The 20,405-nt window shown below is 36.0% G+C and overlaps 1 protein-coding gene across 1 annotated transcript in view; it reads left to right on the top strand.

The window, feature by feature from the left end:
* Nucleotides 1-20,405, top strand: part of HMCN1 (hemicentin 1) — a 471,117-nt gene that overhangs the window by 321,333 nt on the left and 129,379 nt on the right. The window contains exons 42-48 of the mRNA XM_032862623.1: nucleotides 4,213-4,309; nucleotides 8,974-9,096; nucleotides 9,931-10,092; nucleotides 11,520-11,801; nucleotides 14,917-15,084; nucleotides 19,525-19,638; nucleotides 20,235-20,321. Of these exons, the coding sequence (XP_032718514.1) occupies nucleotides 4,213-4,309; nucleotides 8,974-9,096; nucleotides 9,931-10,092; nucleotides 11,520-11,801; nucleotides 14,917-15,084; nucleotides 19,525-19,638; nucleotides 20,235-20,321 (1,033 nt within the window). The remainder of the gene's footprint in view (nucleotides 1-4,212; nucleotides 4,310-8,973; nucleotides 9,097-9,930; nucleotides 10,093-11,519; nucleotides 11,802-14,916; nucleotides 15,085-19,524; nucleotides 19,639-20,234; nucleotides 20,322-20,405) is intronic.

The following is a 20,405-nucleotide window of genomic DNA, read 5'->3' as shown; positions in this document are numbered from 1 at the left end:
TATAATTATACATCATTGTAATATATACAAATATGCAATTGTACAATTGTTATTGTTATTGTACAATTGTTATATATAGCAATTGTACAATTGCATATTTGTATATAATATATTACAATGATGTATAATATATATTATATAGATACATATTATATATAAGGTATATATTATATATATGCTATATATCTATAACATAGATATATAGCATATATATCTATAATATAGATATATATAACAATTATACATATATATAAAATATATATAAGAATTATACTATATATATATATACATATGTATATATATATGGAGCCCAGATGTCCATCAACAGATAAATGGATAAATGTGGTATACACACACACACACACACACACACACACAATGGAATATTAAACATCCATCAAAAAAAGAAATATTGCTATTTACAATGACATGGATGGAACTAAAGGGTATTATGCTAAGCAAAATAAGTCGGTCAGAGAAAGACAGTTATCATATGCTCTCACTGATGTGAGGAATTTAAAAAACGAGGAGGATCATAGGGAAGAGAGGAAGAAATGAAACAAGACAAAACCAGAGAAGGAGACAAACCATAAGACACTCTTAATCATAGGAAATAAACTGAAGGTTGCTGGAGGGAAGGGGGGTGAATCACAGACCCGTACCCCTGAAGCAAATAATACATTATGTGTTAAGTATTTGAATTTCTGTTTTTTAAAAAAGGAGAATTACAGGCCAATATACCTGGTGAACATAGATGCAAAAATTCTTGATAAAATACTAGCAAATCAAATTCAACAGTAGATTAAAAGTGTCATTCACCATGACCAAATGGGATTTATTTCTGGGCTTCAGGGGGTGGTTCAGTATTCACAAATCAATCAATGTGGTACACCAGATTAATAAAAGAAAGGATAAGATCCTGTCAATAAATGCAGAGAAAGCATTTGACAAAATATAGCATCCTTTCTTGATTAAAAAACCCTCAACAGGGTTGATGGGGGGAGGGGGGTTGGGGGGTGGGGTTATGGACATTGGGGAGGGTATGTGCTATGGTGAGTGCTGTGAAGTGTGTAAACCTGGCGATTCACAGACCTGTACCCCTGGGGATAAAAATATATTATATGTTTATTAAAAATAAAATTAAAAATAAATAAATAAATAAAAAACCCTCAACAAAGTAGAGATAAATGAAACATACCTCAAAATCATAGAGGCCATATACCAAAGACCCGCAGCTAATATCATCCTCAGTGGGGAAAAACAGAACATTTCCCTCTGCTCAGGAACAAGACAAGGATGTCCACTCTTGCTATTACTACTTAACATAGTACTATAAATCTAGTCTCAGCAATCAAACAACAAAAAGAAATAAAAGGCATCCAAATGGGGAAGGAAGAAGTCAAAATTTCACTATTCATAGATGACATGATACTTTGTGTAGAAAACCCAGAAGACTCCACCAAAAATAGCTAGAACTAATGCATGAATTCAACAAAGTTGTAAGATATAAAATCAGTGTGCAGATGTCTGTTGCATTTCTATACATCAATAATGAAACAGCACAAAAAGAAATCAAGGAATTAGTCACATTTGCAGTTGCACCCAAAATCATAAGATACCTAAGGATAAACCTAACCAAAGAGGTAAAAGATCTGTACTCTGAGAAGTATAAAACACTTAGGAAAGAAATTAAAGAGGACACAAAGAAAATGGAAAACATTCCATGTTCATGGATTGGAAGTACAAACATTGTTAAAATATCTCTGCTACACAAAGATATCTACACATCTCATGCAATCCCTATCAAAATATCACCAGCTTTTTTCACAGAGCTTGGATAAACAATCCTAAGATTTGGATGGAACCACAAAAGACCCCAAATAGCCAAAGCAGTCCTGAAAAAGCAAAGCAAAGCTGGAGGCATCACAATTCTGAACTTCAAGCTATATTACGAATCCGTAGTCATCAAGACTGTATGGGACTGGCACAAAAATAGACACATAGATTAATGGAACAGAACATAAAACCCAGAAATGGATCCAGAACTATACGATCAACTAATCTTCGACAAAACAGGACAGAATATCCAATGGAAAAAAGTCTTTTCAACAAATGGTGTTGGGGAACTGGACAGCAACATGCAGAAGAATGAAACTGGACCACTTACATCATACGCAAAAGTAAATTCAAAATAGATGAAAGACCTAAATGTGAGACAAGAAACCATCAAAATCCTTGAGGAGAACACAGGGAGGAACCTGTTTGACCTCAGCCACAGCAACTTCTTCTTCTTTTTTTTTTTTTAAGATTAATATTTATTTGAGGTGGTGGGGAGCAGCCGAGGAAGACAGGGAGAGGATCCCAAGCAGACCCCTATTGAGCACTAAACCGAATGTGGGGCTCAATCTCATGACCCTGAGATCATTACATGAGCCAAAATCAAGGGTCAGACCCCCAGCTGCCTCCATAGCAACTTCTTACTAGATAAGTCACTGGAGGCAGGGGAAACAAAAACAAAAATGAACTACTGGGATTTCATCAAGATAAAAAGCTTCTGCACATTGAAGGAAAGCATCAACAAAATTAAAAGGTAACCTATGGAATGGGAGAAAATATTTGCAAATGACATAGCTGATAAAGGCTTAGTATCCAAAATATATAAGGAACTGATGTAACTCAGGAATGCCTGGTTGGCTCAGTCAGTTAAGTGTCTGCCTTCAGCTCGGGTCATGATCCCACTCCCACTTTGGGCTCTGTGCTCACTGGGGAGCCTACTTCTCCTTCTGCCTGGCGCTCACCCTGCTTGTGTTCTCTCTTTCCGACAAATAAATAAAAAAAGATCTTTTAAAACAAACAAACAAACAAACAACACCCAAAAGCAAATAATCCAGTTAAGATATAGGCAGAAGACATGAATATTCTTCCAAAGAAGACATCCAGATGGCTAACAGACACATGAAAGATGCTCAGTATCACTCATCATCAGGGAAATGTCAATCAAAACTGCAGTGAGGTATTGCCTCACACCTGTGAGAATGGCTAAAACTAACAACGCAGGAAACAAAACGTATTGACAAGGATGTGGAGAAAGGGGAACCCTCTTACACTATTATGGGAATGCAAACTGGTGCAGCCACTCTGGAAAACAGTATGGAGGTTCCTCAGAAAGTTAAAAATAGAGCTACCCTATGATCCAGTAATTGCACTACTGGGTATTTACCCAAAGGATACAAAAATGTGGATTTGAAAAAGTACATGCACCCCACTGTTTATAGCAGCACTATCAACAATAGCTAGACTATGGAAAGAGCCCAAATGTCCATCGACTGATGAATGGGTAAGGAAGATCTGGTAATCTACACAATGAAATATTACTCAGCCATCAAAAAGAATGAAATCTGGCCATTTGCAGCAATGTGGATGGAGATAGAATGTATTATGCTAAGTGAAATAAGTCAGTCAGAGAAAGACAAATATATTATTTCATCCATATGTACAATTTAAGAAACAAACCAGATGAACATATGAGAGGGGGGAAATGAGAGAGAGAGAAACAAACCATGAGAAACTCCTTAACGATAGATAATAAACTGAGGGTTGTTGGAAGGAAGTGGGTGGGAATGGGCTAGATGGGTAATGGAGGTAAGGAGGACACTTGTTATGATGAGCACTGGGTGTTGTATGTAGGTGATGAATCACTGAATTTTACTCCTAAAACCAATATTGCACTGTAGGTTAACTAACTAGAATTGAAATAAAAGTTTTCTTTAAAAAAGAAGCTTATAAACCATATAGGGAGAAGACTTGTAATAAACCAATAATAAAGGTGTTATTTTACTGAACAATATCCTAAATATATAAAGGTTATCTATTTTAAAGCCCTAAGTATCTTATTCAGAAATTAATTTGATTTTTATTGCCATTTAATCTAAATTTTATGTCATTATATTTAAAAGGCCTTTCTAAGCCTTCAGCCACTAATATTAATTAGATTAAAACAGTATGATATAGATGAAAATTGTTGAATCTTGATTTAAATGCTAAATGTGGGTGATGGGCATATAGCCATACATTTTACTATTCTCTCTCCTTTCTATATGTTTGAAAATCTTTAGAATACTCATGAAAAATAAGAAGTCACAAATAACATGAATAGAAAAACTCCAATTATGAAATTGAAACTGAAATTTCAAAGCATGGTTTTGTTTTTAGATTGAAGAGGCTCAAGTTCAAGACACTGGTCGTTACACTTGTGAGGCAACAAATGTTGCTGGAAAAACTGAGAAAAACTATAATGTCAACATTTGGGGTAAGTGTGATTATATGTAATTAATTTAAGATCAATTATAGATAGACTTCCAGAACCTGTATGTTTTAGTCATTGTAATTTTCAGGTAGAACGGTTCTACTTTCCTGCCTGAGCTTACACTCTTTGGCTCTTACAACCAGGATGTTCTTTTTAAAATTAAATTAAATTTAATTTAATTTTATATTTATTTTATTTTTTTCAGTGTTCCAAAATTCATTGTTTATGCACTGCACCCAGTGTTCCATGCAATACGTGTCCTCCGTAATACCCACCACCAGGCTCACCCAACCCTCTACCCCCTCTCTCTTCCAAAACCCTCAGTTTGTTTCTCAGAGTCTACAGTCTCTCATGGTTTGTCTCCCCCTCTGATTTCCCCCAACTCACTTCTCCTCTCCATCTCCCAATGTCCTCCATGTTATTCCTTATGCTCCACAAGTAAGTGAAGCCATATGATAATTGACTAATGATTGGGCTTTCTCCATGAACTGTTGGTGGTTTGATCATTTGAAATAAGTCAAAAGGCCAAACCATACCTATGGATTCTGTGTGTGAGTGGGAACAACTGCACTTGGTGGGAGGTGGGATTACTGTGCTGACCAGTGAGAAAAGTCATCTTCACTTGATATTCTACCATTTGTTACCAATTAAGATAATGCTTAGGAATTATCACAACTTTTACCTAGCTACAACTGTCTGCTAATTATTAAAAAGCCTGGAACAAACAGCTTAGAAACCATGAAAACAGAATCAGGGAAATAAATGACGCCATGAAACGTTCCAACGTCAGAATTATTGGAATCCCTGAAGAGGAGGAGAAAGAAAGAAGTCTAGAAGATATAGTGGAACAAGTTCTTCATGAAAATCTTCCCAATCTCGAGAATGGAACCAGCGTTCATGTACTAGAGGCAGAACGGTCTCCACCCAAGATTATAGATTCCAGAAAAACATCAAGGCACCTGATAGTCAAATTGAGGAATCATAATTGTAGGTATAATCTCTTGAAAGCCGCTAGGACAAAGAGGCTCCTTACTTACAGAGGAAAGCCCATCAGAATAACGTCAGACCTGTTCACAGAGACCTGGCAAGCCAGAAAGGGCTGACAAGATATATTCAGGGCACTAAATGAGAAGAACATGCAGCCAAGAATACTTTATCCAGCAAGACTGACATTCAAAATGGATGGAGAGATAAAGAGTTTCCAAGACCGGCAAGGCTTAAAAGACTATGCAACCGCCAAGCCGACACTGCAGGAAATATTAAGGGGGGTTCTATAAAAGAGGAAAAATCCTAAGAATAGCATTGAACAGAAATATAGAAAAAGTACTCCCATTTCCAGCATATCCACCTTTATTTACTTCTTTAAATTCATTTATAACATATTGCCCTCTTAATTTTGATTGTATTTGTTTAAACTTTTTAACTATTGAGATAATGAGATGAAATTTCTCTTTGATTTCTAAGTTTATTCAAAACCATATTTTTAAAATAAAAATGGGTAGAGGAAATAATTTTATTCCAATGGAGAGAACATATGTTTTAAGTCTTTAAAAGCATGTGTTTATGTAGAAAATGATTTGTTAATTATAAATTATTATCATTCTAAAATTCTTTTTTTTTTAAAGATTTATTTATTTGACAGGCAGAGATCACAAGTAGGCAGAGAGGCAGGCAGAGAGAGAGAGGAAGGGAAGCAGGCTCCCTGCTGAGCAGAGAGCCAGACATGGGGCTCGATCCCAGGACCCTGGGATCATGACCTGAGCCGAAGGCAGAGGCTTTAACCCACTGAGCCACCCAGGCGCCCCCATTCTAAAATTCTTAAGGAAGATTATGAAAAGTGCTATTATTCACCCTATAAAAGGATAAATTTAACTTTAAATAGTAAACTTTACTAGGTGGTAATTTATTTACTGTATATTACTTATGTATCATTAACATCTGTTCCTCCCTCTTCTCACCCCTATTCTCCCTCCATTGCTCCTTCCCTTTCTTTCTCATTTCTTTCAAATGGGAAAAATATTTATATAACTTCTAGTATGGACAAGACATTGAACTGGGTTTTGTCAAGTAAAGGTTGAAAAAGAGAAAAATTAGGAGGGATCATCAGTTAGAAAATGAGGTGAGAAATTCATTTTTGCAATGCTGTATTGAAGATACCTGTAGAGTGTCCATGTGATGCTGTCTACCATGCAGTCAGAAATAGAAGCCTATCATTTAGAAGAGAGAGAGAAAAGAGTTAAAATATAAAATTAGAGACATGAGTATATATGTGGCAGGTGAGATCCCTTAGAGAAAAAGAAGAATGTATACAGAAGAGTACTGTAGAATGACTCTCACCAGGTAAGACAGAAAAAGAGACACAAATGAGAAACTGGAAGAAGCAGGGAAACACTTGTGTCATCAAAACTAAAGACAGTGGTGTACCCGAAAGAAGAATATGGGCAAGGAATAAGTTGGACATAGATGGATGGGTAGGTGAATGAATGAATAGATATAAGAGTAAATGATAGGGCGAAAAAGTTGAGACATCAAAGATAGAATTACTCAAAAAATATTTATGGGTGTGCCTCTGTGTTCTGGTCACTATGCCTCATATAAACATAGAGAGGTTAATGAGAAAGGCAAAGACACTGGTCACACAGAACATATAGTCTGCTGCTGCAGGAATATCTTTCTTTAAATAGCCAATTAAAATTAAATCTCCTAAGAGATATCATAGGAGTATTTGTGGGAAGACATATCAGGATTCATGACATCTAATTGGGATTTGAAGAATGAGTTGACATTAGCTCTCTAAAGAGGATGGAAGCATTACAGAGACCTGGAGAAGACTGTCTGCATTCATTGAACCAAACATCCACTCACTACGGAGCCTACCTGGTGTGGTACAGTGGAGAATGAGAAGCTATTAGGTAGGAAAGGTTAAAGGGAACAGATTGAAAAGGACCTCTAAAACTTTTGAAGTATAGATCTGATTCTTAAGGCAATAGGATACTGTTAAAAGGATACTTTTTTTTTAAGATCTATATTTAGGGAATAAAACAAATAAACTCTAGTAGTATTTAAGAAATTGAGTTAACAAGATTAATTGATTACATGGAGAGGTGTGAAAAGAAGAAGAGGAAAGGATGGATGTTGGTGTGGGTTGGCCAGATGAGCCCTGTGAACGGCAGTGTCATTCCCTCAGTGAAGGAACAAAGGTGACTGAGCTCAGTTGTGGACAAATCAAGTTTGAAAGTGCCTCTGATGTATCCAGACGGAGATGTTTAGTAGTCAGATACAAAAATCTAGACCTCATGGGGTCTGCATTACAGATACAGATTTGCAAGTATTTGTGTCAGTGGAAGCCATGGGAGTAGAGGAGGGTAGAATTGAGGTTGGAGATGGTATACTTAGAGTAATGGCAATCTATGTAATTGTCATTTTCTTCTGCAGAACTTTCTGTCTGTGGTATAGGAGATGACAGAGTAAACTGTAGGATTCATCCAGAGGAAACGTGTTTCAAAATAGGAAGGACAGCAGTGCAAAGCAGTTGAGATTATTGGCAAAGGAGTAGTTGAAATTATCGATCATGAAATCTAAGCTGGATAGAGAAGTCTGTAAACAAGGGTAGGCAGCTGGTTTGGGAGGTTTCTGAGAAGTGAAAAGACTTGAGACTCAACTAAGGTTGATAAAGTGAGGACTAGGAGTAATTGAGTGAAAGAAATAAAAGGACAGAGCAGTAGGAGAAAAGTTCTAGATGATCAACATGGTGGAGAAAGGGATGAGCAGATAGAGGAAGTGAGTAGCCGTGGTGGTTAGACTGGGCATACGTGCAGATGTTGAGTTCATACAGAAGCATGCCAGGTCTCTGTGTGAAGGAGAAAGATAAAAACAAGTACCAAAGTTTTCAGTGAATAGAAAAAAATGGGGGGTTCACAGATGATGGTAAGGGGGAAAGAGAAGTAAATTGGGGGCATGAGCCTCAAAAGAGGAGGTTTTCACATGGGGCAGTTGGAGTTGAACAATGACTAGAAGCTATATTGAGGGGGAAGAAGGATTCTCCCACTCCTCAACTCCCACGAGCTTGGAAGAGCAAGCATCTGCCCCTGATAATATGGCCGCTGGAGAAGCAACTGGAGAGGAGACATCAGCCAGCAAAGGCAGACTTGGCCTCCTTGAGAGAAGCATGGGCAGTCAGCGTTCACTTAAACATTCCAAAGAGAAACTAGAGGACAGTGGGGAGGCAGGCTGTGCATTCTAGAATAGGTAACATATCCATTTCTTATCTTAGGACAAACCCCTATGTCTCTCCTTTACCATCATGTTGTAAGCCTGATGTTTTCCAGTTCTGTTCAGCTGCTGAGACATCAAAACTGGCTGAGCAGAAATGACAGTTAAGTGTAAATTTGGTAGGCGCTTTAGCTTTTTTATGCAAAAAGTGTAATTATCTACAATACATTAGCTTCTGAATATTTTGTTAAGTTTCTGTCTGTAAAAACAGGAAGTTTGCTAATAGGTATTTATTCTGTGTCTTACAGTTGACTTTTAATGTAGTATTGATATGTCAACCTCAAGGGCTAATTATTCCCTTATGTCATTTGAATGGGAGCCTTTTTTTTTAAATGTAAAATGTTAAGGAAATTTTATGTAAAGTTAATGTAATATAGTATTTTTTCCTTTTTCAGTACCACCAAGTATTTATGGTTCTGATGAACGTGCTCAACTTACAGTCATTGAAGGGAATCTCATTAGTTTATTGTGTGAATCAAGTGGTATTCCACCCCCAAATCTTGTTTGGAAGAAGAAAGGTCAGTTTTCATCCTCAACATTTATAAAATTAAATATAAATGTTAAATGAATCTATATGTTGTTTGACAAACATGTCAGTTTATTAACCAACTTTCCTGGGGTTTGCAAAATAAAAATCTAGATAGCATGATTGCTTTCTATTAAAGGCGTAGCACATGGTAACTCCTGGACTATCCATCTGAAAATCTTCAGTTTTGAAACTGTTCTCCAGAAAAGAATTAACTTTTCTGTATTAGTTGATTGCTTTATAACCTGAATCCATTCAAAGAATTCTTTTATCATCTTGAGAATAAGCTTTAAAAATATTTTCTGTAACATTTTTGCTGTATTTGTGACAGTTTTGCAATGTATGTTAAGATTGAATTTTGTGGTTGACCAAATTTTCAATTTGTTCATCAATAAATATGTATTTGTATCCATTAAGTATCAGACAGATCATCTATATTTTAGGTGATTTTCTTAAGGTTTTATTTATTTATTTGAGAGATAGTGAGGGTGAGAGAGATCACAGAGGGAGAAGGAGAAGCAGACTTGCAACGATGAGGGGGGAGCCTGATTGAAAGAAAAATTTGCCGAAGACAATCTTGGTAAATACCTACTTTCCCTCCTGCCCCTCTTCTCCTTCCTTCTCCTCCTCCTTTTTGCATAGGATTATTTTGCAGTGTCTTCTGTCTTTTAGGTAAGAAGTACCAAAGTTTTCAGTGAATAGGAAAAAAATGGTGGGTGTCTTTTAGGTCTTTGAACTAAGATGTAAATAAACGTACTTATCAGAGTGTGTACACAAAATTCTATATATTTTTGCTTCATATTCTGGCATTTTGTTTTCTTTGCAGGCTTGCCAGTGCTGACTGATTCTGGGGGGCGAGTCAGAACTTTATCTGGAGGCAGACAGTTACAGATCTCAGTTGCGGAAAAATCTGATGCAGGGCTATACACATGTGTGGCATCGAACGTTGCTGGAACTGCAAAGAAAGACTACGATCTGCAAGTCTACAGTAAATTATTGATTAGCCAGACTTTCTTTTAATCTTTCTGTCTTTCCTTTTTGCTTTTTCTTTATATCTTTAAGATACCTTCAAGGCAATATGGCTATAATATACCTATCATAGGACTCACAAATTTAAACTGTGTTGACATAAACAAAGAACAGTTGCTTATTTCTGTCTGTTATTCATTTAACAACACAGCTGTGCACTGCATTAACATGCTGATAAAAGACCCATCAATGTGGCTGTAATGTATTGTGGGCAGGAGAGTGGATGTGTGGAATGGGGAGAGATGGCATTGTATCATAGGGTATATTTGCAAAATGTAAAAATACCTCATTTTAAAGAATATTTAATTCATATAAGATTTTGAAGTGTTTTAAATGTTCACAGTATCTCATTTAACCTTTACATGAACTATGATGTGAAACAAAATTATTGTCTCCATTTTGCATATGTCGTCATCGAAGCCCAGAGAGGTTCCCATGATTGACCAAGGTCACATGGCTTGATTGTAGTAGGACTGGCACTAACCGCCAAGATGGCTAATGCTGGCCCATGTTTCTTCCCCCACATACTTATGTATTAGAATTGGTCTAATTTTTTTTTTCTTAGAATAAGTATCAGGTAAATTCAGCAGCAAATGTACAGAATAACTGGTGATCAGTGTGTTAAGTAATTAGAGACTTATTCTCTCACATAATGAGAAGCCTGAGGTTGGCAGTCACTGGAGTTGATCAGAACCGTACTCATATCAAGACAGGAGATCTAGGCTTCTCCTGCTCCTAGCTCTGTGGTCTCAAGATCATTGTTGCAACTATGGTATCAAGTCCACATTGAAGGCAAAAATAAGGATAAGAAGTGGTATGTTTTCCTTTCATCAGGACAGCAAAAACATTCCCAACCCATTCCCCTCATCCCCCACGCCTACCAAGCAGATCTTTATTTAGATTTTATAGGCCTAAATTGATTTATGTGGCTACCTCCTTTTTAGGGAAGATTGAGACAAACAGTCTCAGCTTTTCAACTCCTGTCATGGAGGCTAGAGGGTAGAAGGAAGAAAGGAATTGATTGTGAGTGGGGTTATCATATCTGCTTTAATGTTAATACTAGGAAGTCTTCTGTAAATTAGGGCTAGGAAAGATAGGTTCAAGCATATAACTTGTTACAAATCAGGAAAAGTAGCAAACACAAAACTTTTCTTACTGTGTTGATAGCTTTATTTCAAGCACGGCCACATTTAGAAACATTGGAGAGGAATTCTGCCTCTCAGTATAGCAATGCCATGTCGATTAGCCCTGGGCCTTTTCTTAGTACTTTACATAAAGCTTTCTTATGTTTCAACATCAAAAATGAGTTTAACTTTGGCTGATACAAAGTCCTATGCAAGACTCGAAGCAGATATTTTCTACTTTCCTCTTTTTTTTTTTTTTCAGTTCGACCAACTATATCCAATAGTGGCAGCCATCCTACTGAAATCACTGTTACTCGAGGGAAGAGTATTTCTTTGGAGTGCGAGGTGCGGGGTATTCCTCAGCCAAAAGTGACCTGGATGAAAGATGGCCGCCCTTTGACAAAGGGAAGGGGAATGGAAATATTGGATGAAGGTCGCATCCTTCAGCTGAAGAACATTCATGTATCTGACACAGGCCGTTATGTGTGTGTTGCTGTGAATGTAGCAGGAATGACTGACAGAAAATATGACTTAAGTGTACATAGTAAGTATAAAGAAGCTCAATAAGTCTGTTTTCTGGTTATTATATTCTGTAGCATCCTGGATGGGAAACATAAGCCGTCAGTGTTGAGTCTTTTATTTGTAGTCTGTGATTTTCTGCATATGCACCTTTTCTCTGGACCGGTCTCATCACTTATCCTTCTATGCTTGACCTCCCATTTCTTCCCTTACTGAAACAGGCAGACATTAGATGTTCTCTCAGAAAAGCACATAGTAAAGTAGGTTTAATTGTCTAATTGTCTTCTTCAAGTACTTTTGAACCAATGCTATCCCAAGTAATAGCCCTTGATTCTATGTTTTCCAAATTTGCTGTCTTGGTTAGTATAAGCCTAGGTTCCTTAGAATTTACTGACTCAGTGTCAGCTGCTCATGAGTTGTACTGATGTCAGCTTTAATATTCCAATTAATGAGTCATAAATATCAAAAGGAATAGACCAAGTGTACATGTACTCAAGGACAGTTATTCGTATGCATATAATTTGAATTGCAATGTTAATTTTTTCTTTTTTTTTAATGTAGTTTATTTAAACTAAAAACAAAAACAAAAATAGTTTGCCCCCACCCCCCATGGCTAACTGTTCTCTGTACCTATGAACTTGGTTGTATTTATTTATTTGTTTGTTTTTATTTATTTTTAGTTTTAGTTTTTTAAAAACTATTATCAGTATCTTTTTTTATTATGTTCAATTACCCAACATATAGTACATTTTTAGTTTTTGATGTAGTGTTCAATAATTCATTAGTTGCATAAAACATCCAGTGCTCATCACAACATGTGCCCTCCTTGATACCCATTTTTAGATTCCACTTCGAAGAGGTCATACAGTATTTATCTTTTTGTCTGACTTATTTCATTTAGCATAATGCCCTTGAGATAATTCCATGTTGTTACAAATGACTAGATTTCATTCTTTTTTTTTAATGGTTGTTATAATAATCCATTGTATATATATCCTTTAATTCCTTTATCTAGTCATCCATCAATGGACATGGGTTGTTTCCATTGCTTGGCTGTTGTAAATAATGTTTCAATAAACGGGGGGGGGGGGGTGCATGTAGCTTTTCAAGGCAGTGTTTTTGTTTTCTTCATATAAATACCTAGAAGTAAAATTGCTGAATCATATGGTGGTTCTAATTCTAATTTTTTGAGGAACCTCAAAAAACCTGTTTACCACAGTGGCTGCATGGATTTACAGTTTCACCAATAGGGCCCAGTGATTCTTTTTTCTCTTCATCATCCCTTTGCTATTTTTTTGTCTTTTTGATAACAGCCATTCAAACAGGTGTGAGGTGATATCTCATTGTGCTTTTGATTTGCATTCCCTGTTGATTAATTATGTTGAGTACATTTTCATGCACCTTTTAACCATCTGTACGGCTTTCTTGGAAAAATAATTATTCATATCTTTGCCCATATTTAATTGATTGTTTGGGGTATTGAATTATATGGATTCTTTATATATTTTTTATATTAGCCCCGTATCAGATATATGATTTGCAAGTATTTTCTCCCATTCAGTGGGTCGCCTTTTCATTTTGTTGATTGTTTCCTTTTCTGTGCAGAAGGTTTTTACTGTAATGTAGTGCCGAGAGTTATTTTTGCTTTTGTAGTTTTTTGGTTTTGGTGTCACATTCGAAAAATCATCTCTAAGACCTGTGTCAAAGGGCTTATGTTTTCTTCTAGGAGTCTTATGGTTTCATTTCTTATGTTCAAGCCTTAATCCATTATTCATTTTTATGTATGGTGTAAGATAATTGTCCAATTTCATTCTTTTGCCTTTGGCTATTCAGTTTTCCCAGCACTATTCATTGAAGAGACTATCTTTCCCCCAGCAGATATGCCTGACTCCTTTGTTGTAAATTAATTGATCATATATGAGTGGGTTCATTTCTGGGCTCTCTATTCTGTACCATTGATTAATATGTCTGTTTTTATGCCAATACCATGCTGTTTTAATTACTATAGCTTTAGAAAATAGTTTGAAATTTTAGAACATGATGCCTCCCACTTTGTTCTTTCTCAAGATTGCTTTGATTATTTGGGTCTTTTGTGGTTCCATATAAGGTTTAGTATTGTTTATTTCTATTTTTGTGGAAGATGCCTTTGGAATCTTGATAGGGATTGCATTACAACACATATTACTTTGAGTAGTATGGACATTTTGACAGTATTATTCCCCAAACCTTTATCTGTGCCTTCTTCAGATTCTTTCATTATTGTCTTGTAGTCTTCATACAGGTCTTTCACTTCTATGGTTAATTTATTCCATGTATTTTATTCTTTTTGATGCAATTGTAAGTGGGATTGTTTTCTTACTTTCACTTTCTGATATTTCATTATTACTATATAGAAATGCAATAGACTTTGTGTATTAATTTTGTATCCTGCAACTTTAATGAATTCATTTATTAGTTCTAACAGTTTTTGGATAGAATCTCTAGGAATTGCATTATTTTTAACTCATGGGGGCTTGAACTCACAACCTGAGGTCAAGACCTGAGCTGAAATCAAGAGTCAGATTGGTAACTGACTGAGCCACCCAGGTGCCCCTACAATTTTTAAATCTACAGAAATAATGATAAATTTCATAGACAATCTTATCACCTGAATCCACTTAGGATGTGCACAAAGTCCAGTATTCATATCCTGTAGTTTGAAGCAAATATGTGAGCCAAAGCTAACATAATCAGAATGTAAAAGAGAAGTTTCAGTATTAAGCATCTTTTTTTGTTGATTGCTTCTTATTTTTAGGATTGGAATTACTTGTTAGAAAATTCTGCCTATAAAAAGGTCATGTGTCCATATTAGAGATTTACCGGACGAGATGAGTGACTCATAGAAAATCATTCACCACCAATAGAATAACAATATGAAAGTCATTTACTGCTATGAGTGGGGAAGAAGCAACATTTTTATTTCCAGGAATGTCACACTAAAAATATTGCTACTTCTAATAAGCTCATTGTTGTGATTACTTATTTTGCTTATGTTGACCAGGCAATGGAAGTTATCTTATTAACCATAGGCTGTTGAGGATTTGGTGTTTGATATATATTAGCTAACTTCTTTTCCTTTTCTTATTTGTTCTATCATACAGCCCCTCCAAGCATCATAGGAAACCATGGGATACCTGAAAATACCAGTGTCGTGGAAAAGAACTCAGTGTCTCTGACTTGTGAAGCTTCAGGAATTCCCCTGCCTTCCATTACCTGGCTGAAAGATGGATGGCCTGTCAGCCTTAGCAGTTCTGTGAGAATTCTCTCAGGTATTAGAGATTTTCATACCCTGGCAATCTGGTTAGCTTAATATGGCCACCGTTTCCCCTTAATTTCTCTGTATTTCATTTTTTTCTTTTTGATCTAGTGGCTTACTCTAATGCTGATCCTATTAAGAAAAAAATATTTAGAAGGACATCAGATGCTACATGAAAAGGAGGCAGGGAAATCTCCAGATATCTGTAGATCCTATTAATCTTGGCACTTGCTTATTACTTAAATCATGGGGACGTCAGAGCATTCATGCTTCAATGAGTACCAACCCATCTGAAAAGTGAGGACAAAAAGAAGTGCTGAAATGGAAGCCAGAGTCTAGAACAAACCATATTATATGACAAATCTCCATTAACCAAGTATTTCATCTGAGTGATCTTTGTATTTCCAGGATAAGTTAGTTTCCTGTCAGTTAGGACTTTATCATTATTCAGCTTATTTCTCATCTGATTATGTAAGAAAGTGTATTAGCTTGTCCTTTATGGACCCGTGCGAGCATGAAGAGAGGGGTCTTGACGCCATGCCCCAGTCGTCTGCGCTTCACCCCTTTAGTAATGATTTGGATATAGACCAAGAAAACAATCTTGCCAAGCTGTGGTTAAGAAAAGGCTTGAACACTTTGAAGAATACCCAATGTGTTGAGTGAAGACATCTGAATTCAAACACACCTCACCCTGGAACATTTGTGTTTAACCTAACAAAATGAAAGTTAAATAAACTCCTGTGCTTACATTTAAAAAAAAAAAAACAAAAAAAAAACAACAATGATGAGGGGCGCCTGGGTGGCTCAATGGATTAAGCCTCCTACTCTTGATTTCCTCTCAGGTCATGATCTCACGGTTGTGAGATCAAGCCCTGCATTGGGCTAGAGCTGAGCAGGGAGTTCTCTCCTACTCTCTCTCTCCCTCTGCCCATCACCCTGCTTGCACACACTCTCTCTCTAAAACAAATAAATAAATTTTTTAAAAATGATGAAAATCTAGGTGACATATAGCTTCAGAATTCTTCATATAAGATCTCTGAATTGTGTTTGTTATTCAATATGCATTAACAGTGTAATGTGGTTATCAAGAAAATAAATGCAATATTTTACCACATTAATATATTTTCATGAATAAAAAAAGGAAGAGACCAGTTGTATTCCAACTTACTCATTAGGAAGACTAGAGGAAGGATTTGTTGACAATATTTTCAAAGAAGGGTAACCATGATGGTAAATTATTACAAAATAATTTACATTTCTGATTGTATTTAACCTGGAAAAATAAACTGTGTGAAACCTTATGGTTACATAGTGAAAATTAAATTCAAATACTTGAAGAACCATGACACAGAAAAAGATTATGTTGGTTGTGTCTAGTTCCAGAGGTTAAAAGCAATGCCAGTATGGAAGATTCTAGGGACAGATATCGGTCTGAATATAAGCAACTTAAAAAATATATTGTTTAAAGTCAAGGTGAACTATTTTTAAGAGTAAGTAATCTTCTACTTCCAGATTTGTTCAAATGAAGTTTAAATTTCCACTTTTGAAGAGGTTTTTTTTTGTTTTTTTTTTTTTGTTTTTTCAGAAAAGATCCTTTCCTAGTGTTTGAATTAGGTTTAAATAAGGTCCCTCTGTTTTTTCAAGATGTTGGTCTGTAAATGATAGAAGCTTGATGAAGAATATGTATTGCTATCATTATTATATTTATTGCCTATAATTCTCACTAGATTCATGATCTCAAGCAAGTTACTTAACTTTGCTAACTTCCATCTCTTAACTTATAAAGTGAAGGTATTAATAGTATTTGCCTCTTACGGTTTTTGTAAAGATGAAATGGGTCCATGTACGTATGTAAAGCAGTTAATACAGCACCTACTTATATGGTAACATCCAATATATGTTTGCCATTGCCATAGACAACTGGGTGAAAGGTCTAGGTGTCCCTATCCTGGGAAATTTTCCTATGTCCTTACTACATTGTTTTCCTTTGCACAGGTGTCCCAGTCTCTATTGATCTTAGGAAATGCATACTAATGGTAAAGGTTTTATTACAATTTGGTTACCAAAATCTTGAGCCCATTATCTTCCTGTCTTGAAATTATCTTCATATCTTTGACTTTTTAAAATTCTTGAAATCACTGAAAAAGGAGGACTTTTTTTAAATATAATAGCTACATCAGGGCTCCTGGAAATGAAAAAGGCAAGATTGTTGTGATGTCCCGCTATTACAAAGAGTGAGGAACTCTGGCTTATTATAGATTTATGGGAGTGGCATTTTGGTTTTATTTAGTTTTGTTTTGCATGACTAGCAGCTGGAGATCCCTGAGTGAACACATTAAAAGTATTTGACCTTGTGACGCTGCCAAAGGAGTCATTCAGTTTTACAGTCTGAACATGTGTATTGTGCAATAGATGAATGAGAATCAGATGAATGACATATGACTTGCTTGGTCATTGGTCTGCTGCACACTTCTATTCTATTAAGATTAATTCTCCTGCGATTTTAAGTACAGATTTTCTGAAAGCCATATTTTTCTGAAGACCCTGGCATTGTTAGCAAGTTTTCTGCCAAGAACAGATAGCTGCTATAAGAATTTAATAGGTACAAGAAACATCTCCATTTAAGTAGAACTTACTGTCCGATCTTTTTGTTGTTTTTCACTGGATTAAGTGAGAGGACCAGGAAATGAGAGAAAGATCATGAGGCAAGAGGCTGAGGTTCGCAGAGCTAGCAGTAACTCTTAACAGCTGTACTGATTGAATATCTCTCAACTGGAATCATGTTATGGTCTCACTAATCTGAAGTAGCAGTGAGTGCTTGACTCCTCGCCTAATTAACACGAGGGTTTTTTTTTGACATGTTTAGATAATTTCTGTATTTAATTTTCCTTATTTAAATGCAGTTTGGGGGGAAAAATTGAATTCTTGTAATCAGCTTTGTTTATGTAAATAAGTTACTACTGAGTTTACCTTTCAACCAGTTGAGGATGGGGAGGTTGCTTCCAGGCAAAGCTCAGTGACAGCTTGTTGTGTTTAGGAAAAGAGAAAACAGATGGACTTTCCTGACAAATCTAGAGCCAGGTGAATATTCACATGAAAATTTCATGTTCTACCATTTTGGTTTGTTTTAGTTCCAGTTCAGGGTTTCAAGCAAAAATATACCAGGTAGGAAAGTATTATGAAATCTAAGACATGATTTACTTTTTTGTTTTTTTCCTGAAAATTTACTTCTCAAATGATTTCAAGGACTCTGTCAGTGCCTGTTTGTTTTCTGCAGGCTTTGTTTCAGGCCCATTTTCTGCCTCCTCTTCATTTGTCCTTCGAGGGAGTTTCTTTCCAAATCCCATCCTTTCGCATGTGAGAGTGGCCCTCTCAGTCTGCAAGCATTTCTTGGATGAAGAAGTGTAACCTTTATTACATAGATGTTCAAAATATAAAAAGTAATAAAGCAGAATTGCACGAGCGAATCAAGGGACCCCCTGTAGACTTGGATCGAAATAATTCTAGGATTCCACGAGACACCATTGGAAACCAGTAGTCAGGTCTTCGGGGTTTCTCCCATTCCTCCCATACTGATGTCATCCCAATCTGGGATGCTGGTGTAGACCCCTTTCTCACATTCCCATTTCATAACTCAGTGGCAAACTGGGAATCTTTTCTCAACCATCCTGTCATAGTTGTCCTTCTAAAGCACAGGTCTTTTTTGTTTATTTGTTTGCACACTTCCATAGCTTTAAGTGAACACAGTAAAGTCCAGGTTCCTTAGTGTAGCATTCAAGGGCCCACAGAGTGTGGGCATCTACCAACCATTACCCCAGCTAGCCTCATCTGTCTCTATTTGCTCCATCTGCTCTCCTCTAAGTACCAAACTCACATCTGCTTTCTACTCTATATCCACATTCATACTCTACCTATAATGGTGTCTCTTAACTCTTCCCTGTAGTAAAATAAACTTGCCTTTGGGGCACCTGGGTGGTGTAGTTGGCTAAGCATCGGACTCTTAGTTTTGGTCCAGGTCATGATCTCAGGGTCATGAGATCAAGCCTCATGTTAGGCTCTGTGCTAAGTGTGGAGTCTGCTTGAGATTCTCTCTCCCTCTCCCTGCCCCTTCTGCTCATGCTCTCTCTCTCTCTTTCAAATAAATAAATAAATCTTTATATATACTTGCCTCTTGAGATTATGTTCAAACATCACATCTCTGAAACTCCATATTTTTTCTTATTGTCACTTAGCATTGTATTTATTTTTTAGCCTTTGAACCAGAAAATTCTTCTGAATTATCTTTTCTGCTGCCTATAGGCTTAAAGCATATGATTTTTTAAAAGCTTGATATTAATAAATGTTAAAGTCCTTTGAAGTATATTGACTGAATTTTATCCAAATTGAGCATTACTTAGCCAACTGGTAAAGTCACAGATTTCTTTTTGAGTCATCTGGTGGTTTGCTTCCCCAGGAGGCAGGACTCTGCGGTTGATGCAGACCAGAGTAGAAGATGCTGGCCAGTATACTTGTGTTGTAAGGAATGCAGCTGGTGAAGAAAGAAAAATCTTTGGGCTTTCAGTATTAGGTATTTTTATAATTTTCAATATCTAGAAAAACAATGTAATTGGCTTAATACATTCTGGATATAGTTAAATTTTATCTACAGCTTGATCTCACATTTATGTATTTGTTGGCCCCTGGACTGACACTCTTGGCAGTAATTCAATGTTAAAATAATTTGGATGTGATTAGTTGGGTTAAAATGGCTGAAATGCTGTGTCTTTTCAGTTCACAACTGTTGAGACTCTGATAACTTTTTTAACGTGAATACTTATCAGAGTTACAGTGGGAGAAATAAATGTCTAATAAATGTTCTTATTAACTTGTTGACATTTTTTTTACTTGTTGACATTTTTATCCAGACTTTATAACTTCTGTTACAATAAAATTCATTATAATTGAATTCATGACATATAAGTTTATATCTTAAAATTAGAATTGATCAAAATGGTTTTATGACATTATTCTGGTAAACAAATAATGATAATTTGGAGGTTTGTTTTAAAGGTTATAGCTTAATAAATATATAAACATAGATGCCTCTGGAATAACAACACTGCTGTTAGAATTGTTGTTTACTTTTCCTGATTTTTTTCTTCATTTAATTTTCTTTTTCTTTAGTGCCACCTCACATTGTGAGTGAAAATACATTGGAACATGTGAAGGTAAAAGAGAAGCAGAGTGTTACACTGACCTGTGAAGTGACAGGTAAGGGACTTAGCTCTTGAACTTGTGTTGTTCTCCACTCACTGATTATGTCTCCACTATATATCTTAATTAGTTGAGAAAAAA

The sequence above is a fragment of the Lontra canadensis genome, unplaced genomic scaffold (genome assembly GCF_010015895.1).
Source record: "Lontra canadensis isolate GAN:19392208 unplaced genomic scaffold, GSC_riverotter_1.0 scaffold24, whole genome shotgun sequence".
In the NCBI taxonomy this organism is placed as follows: Eukaryota; Metazoa; Chordata; class Mammalia; order Carnivora; family Mustelidae; genus Lontra; species Lontra canadensis.
Note: the sequence above shows the minus strand (reverse complement) of the source record. Positions and strands in the feature narration are given on the sequence as shown.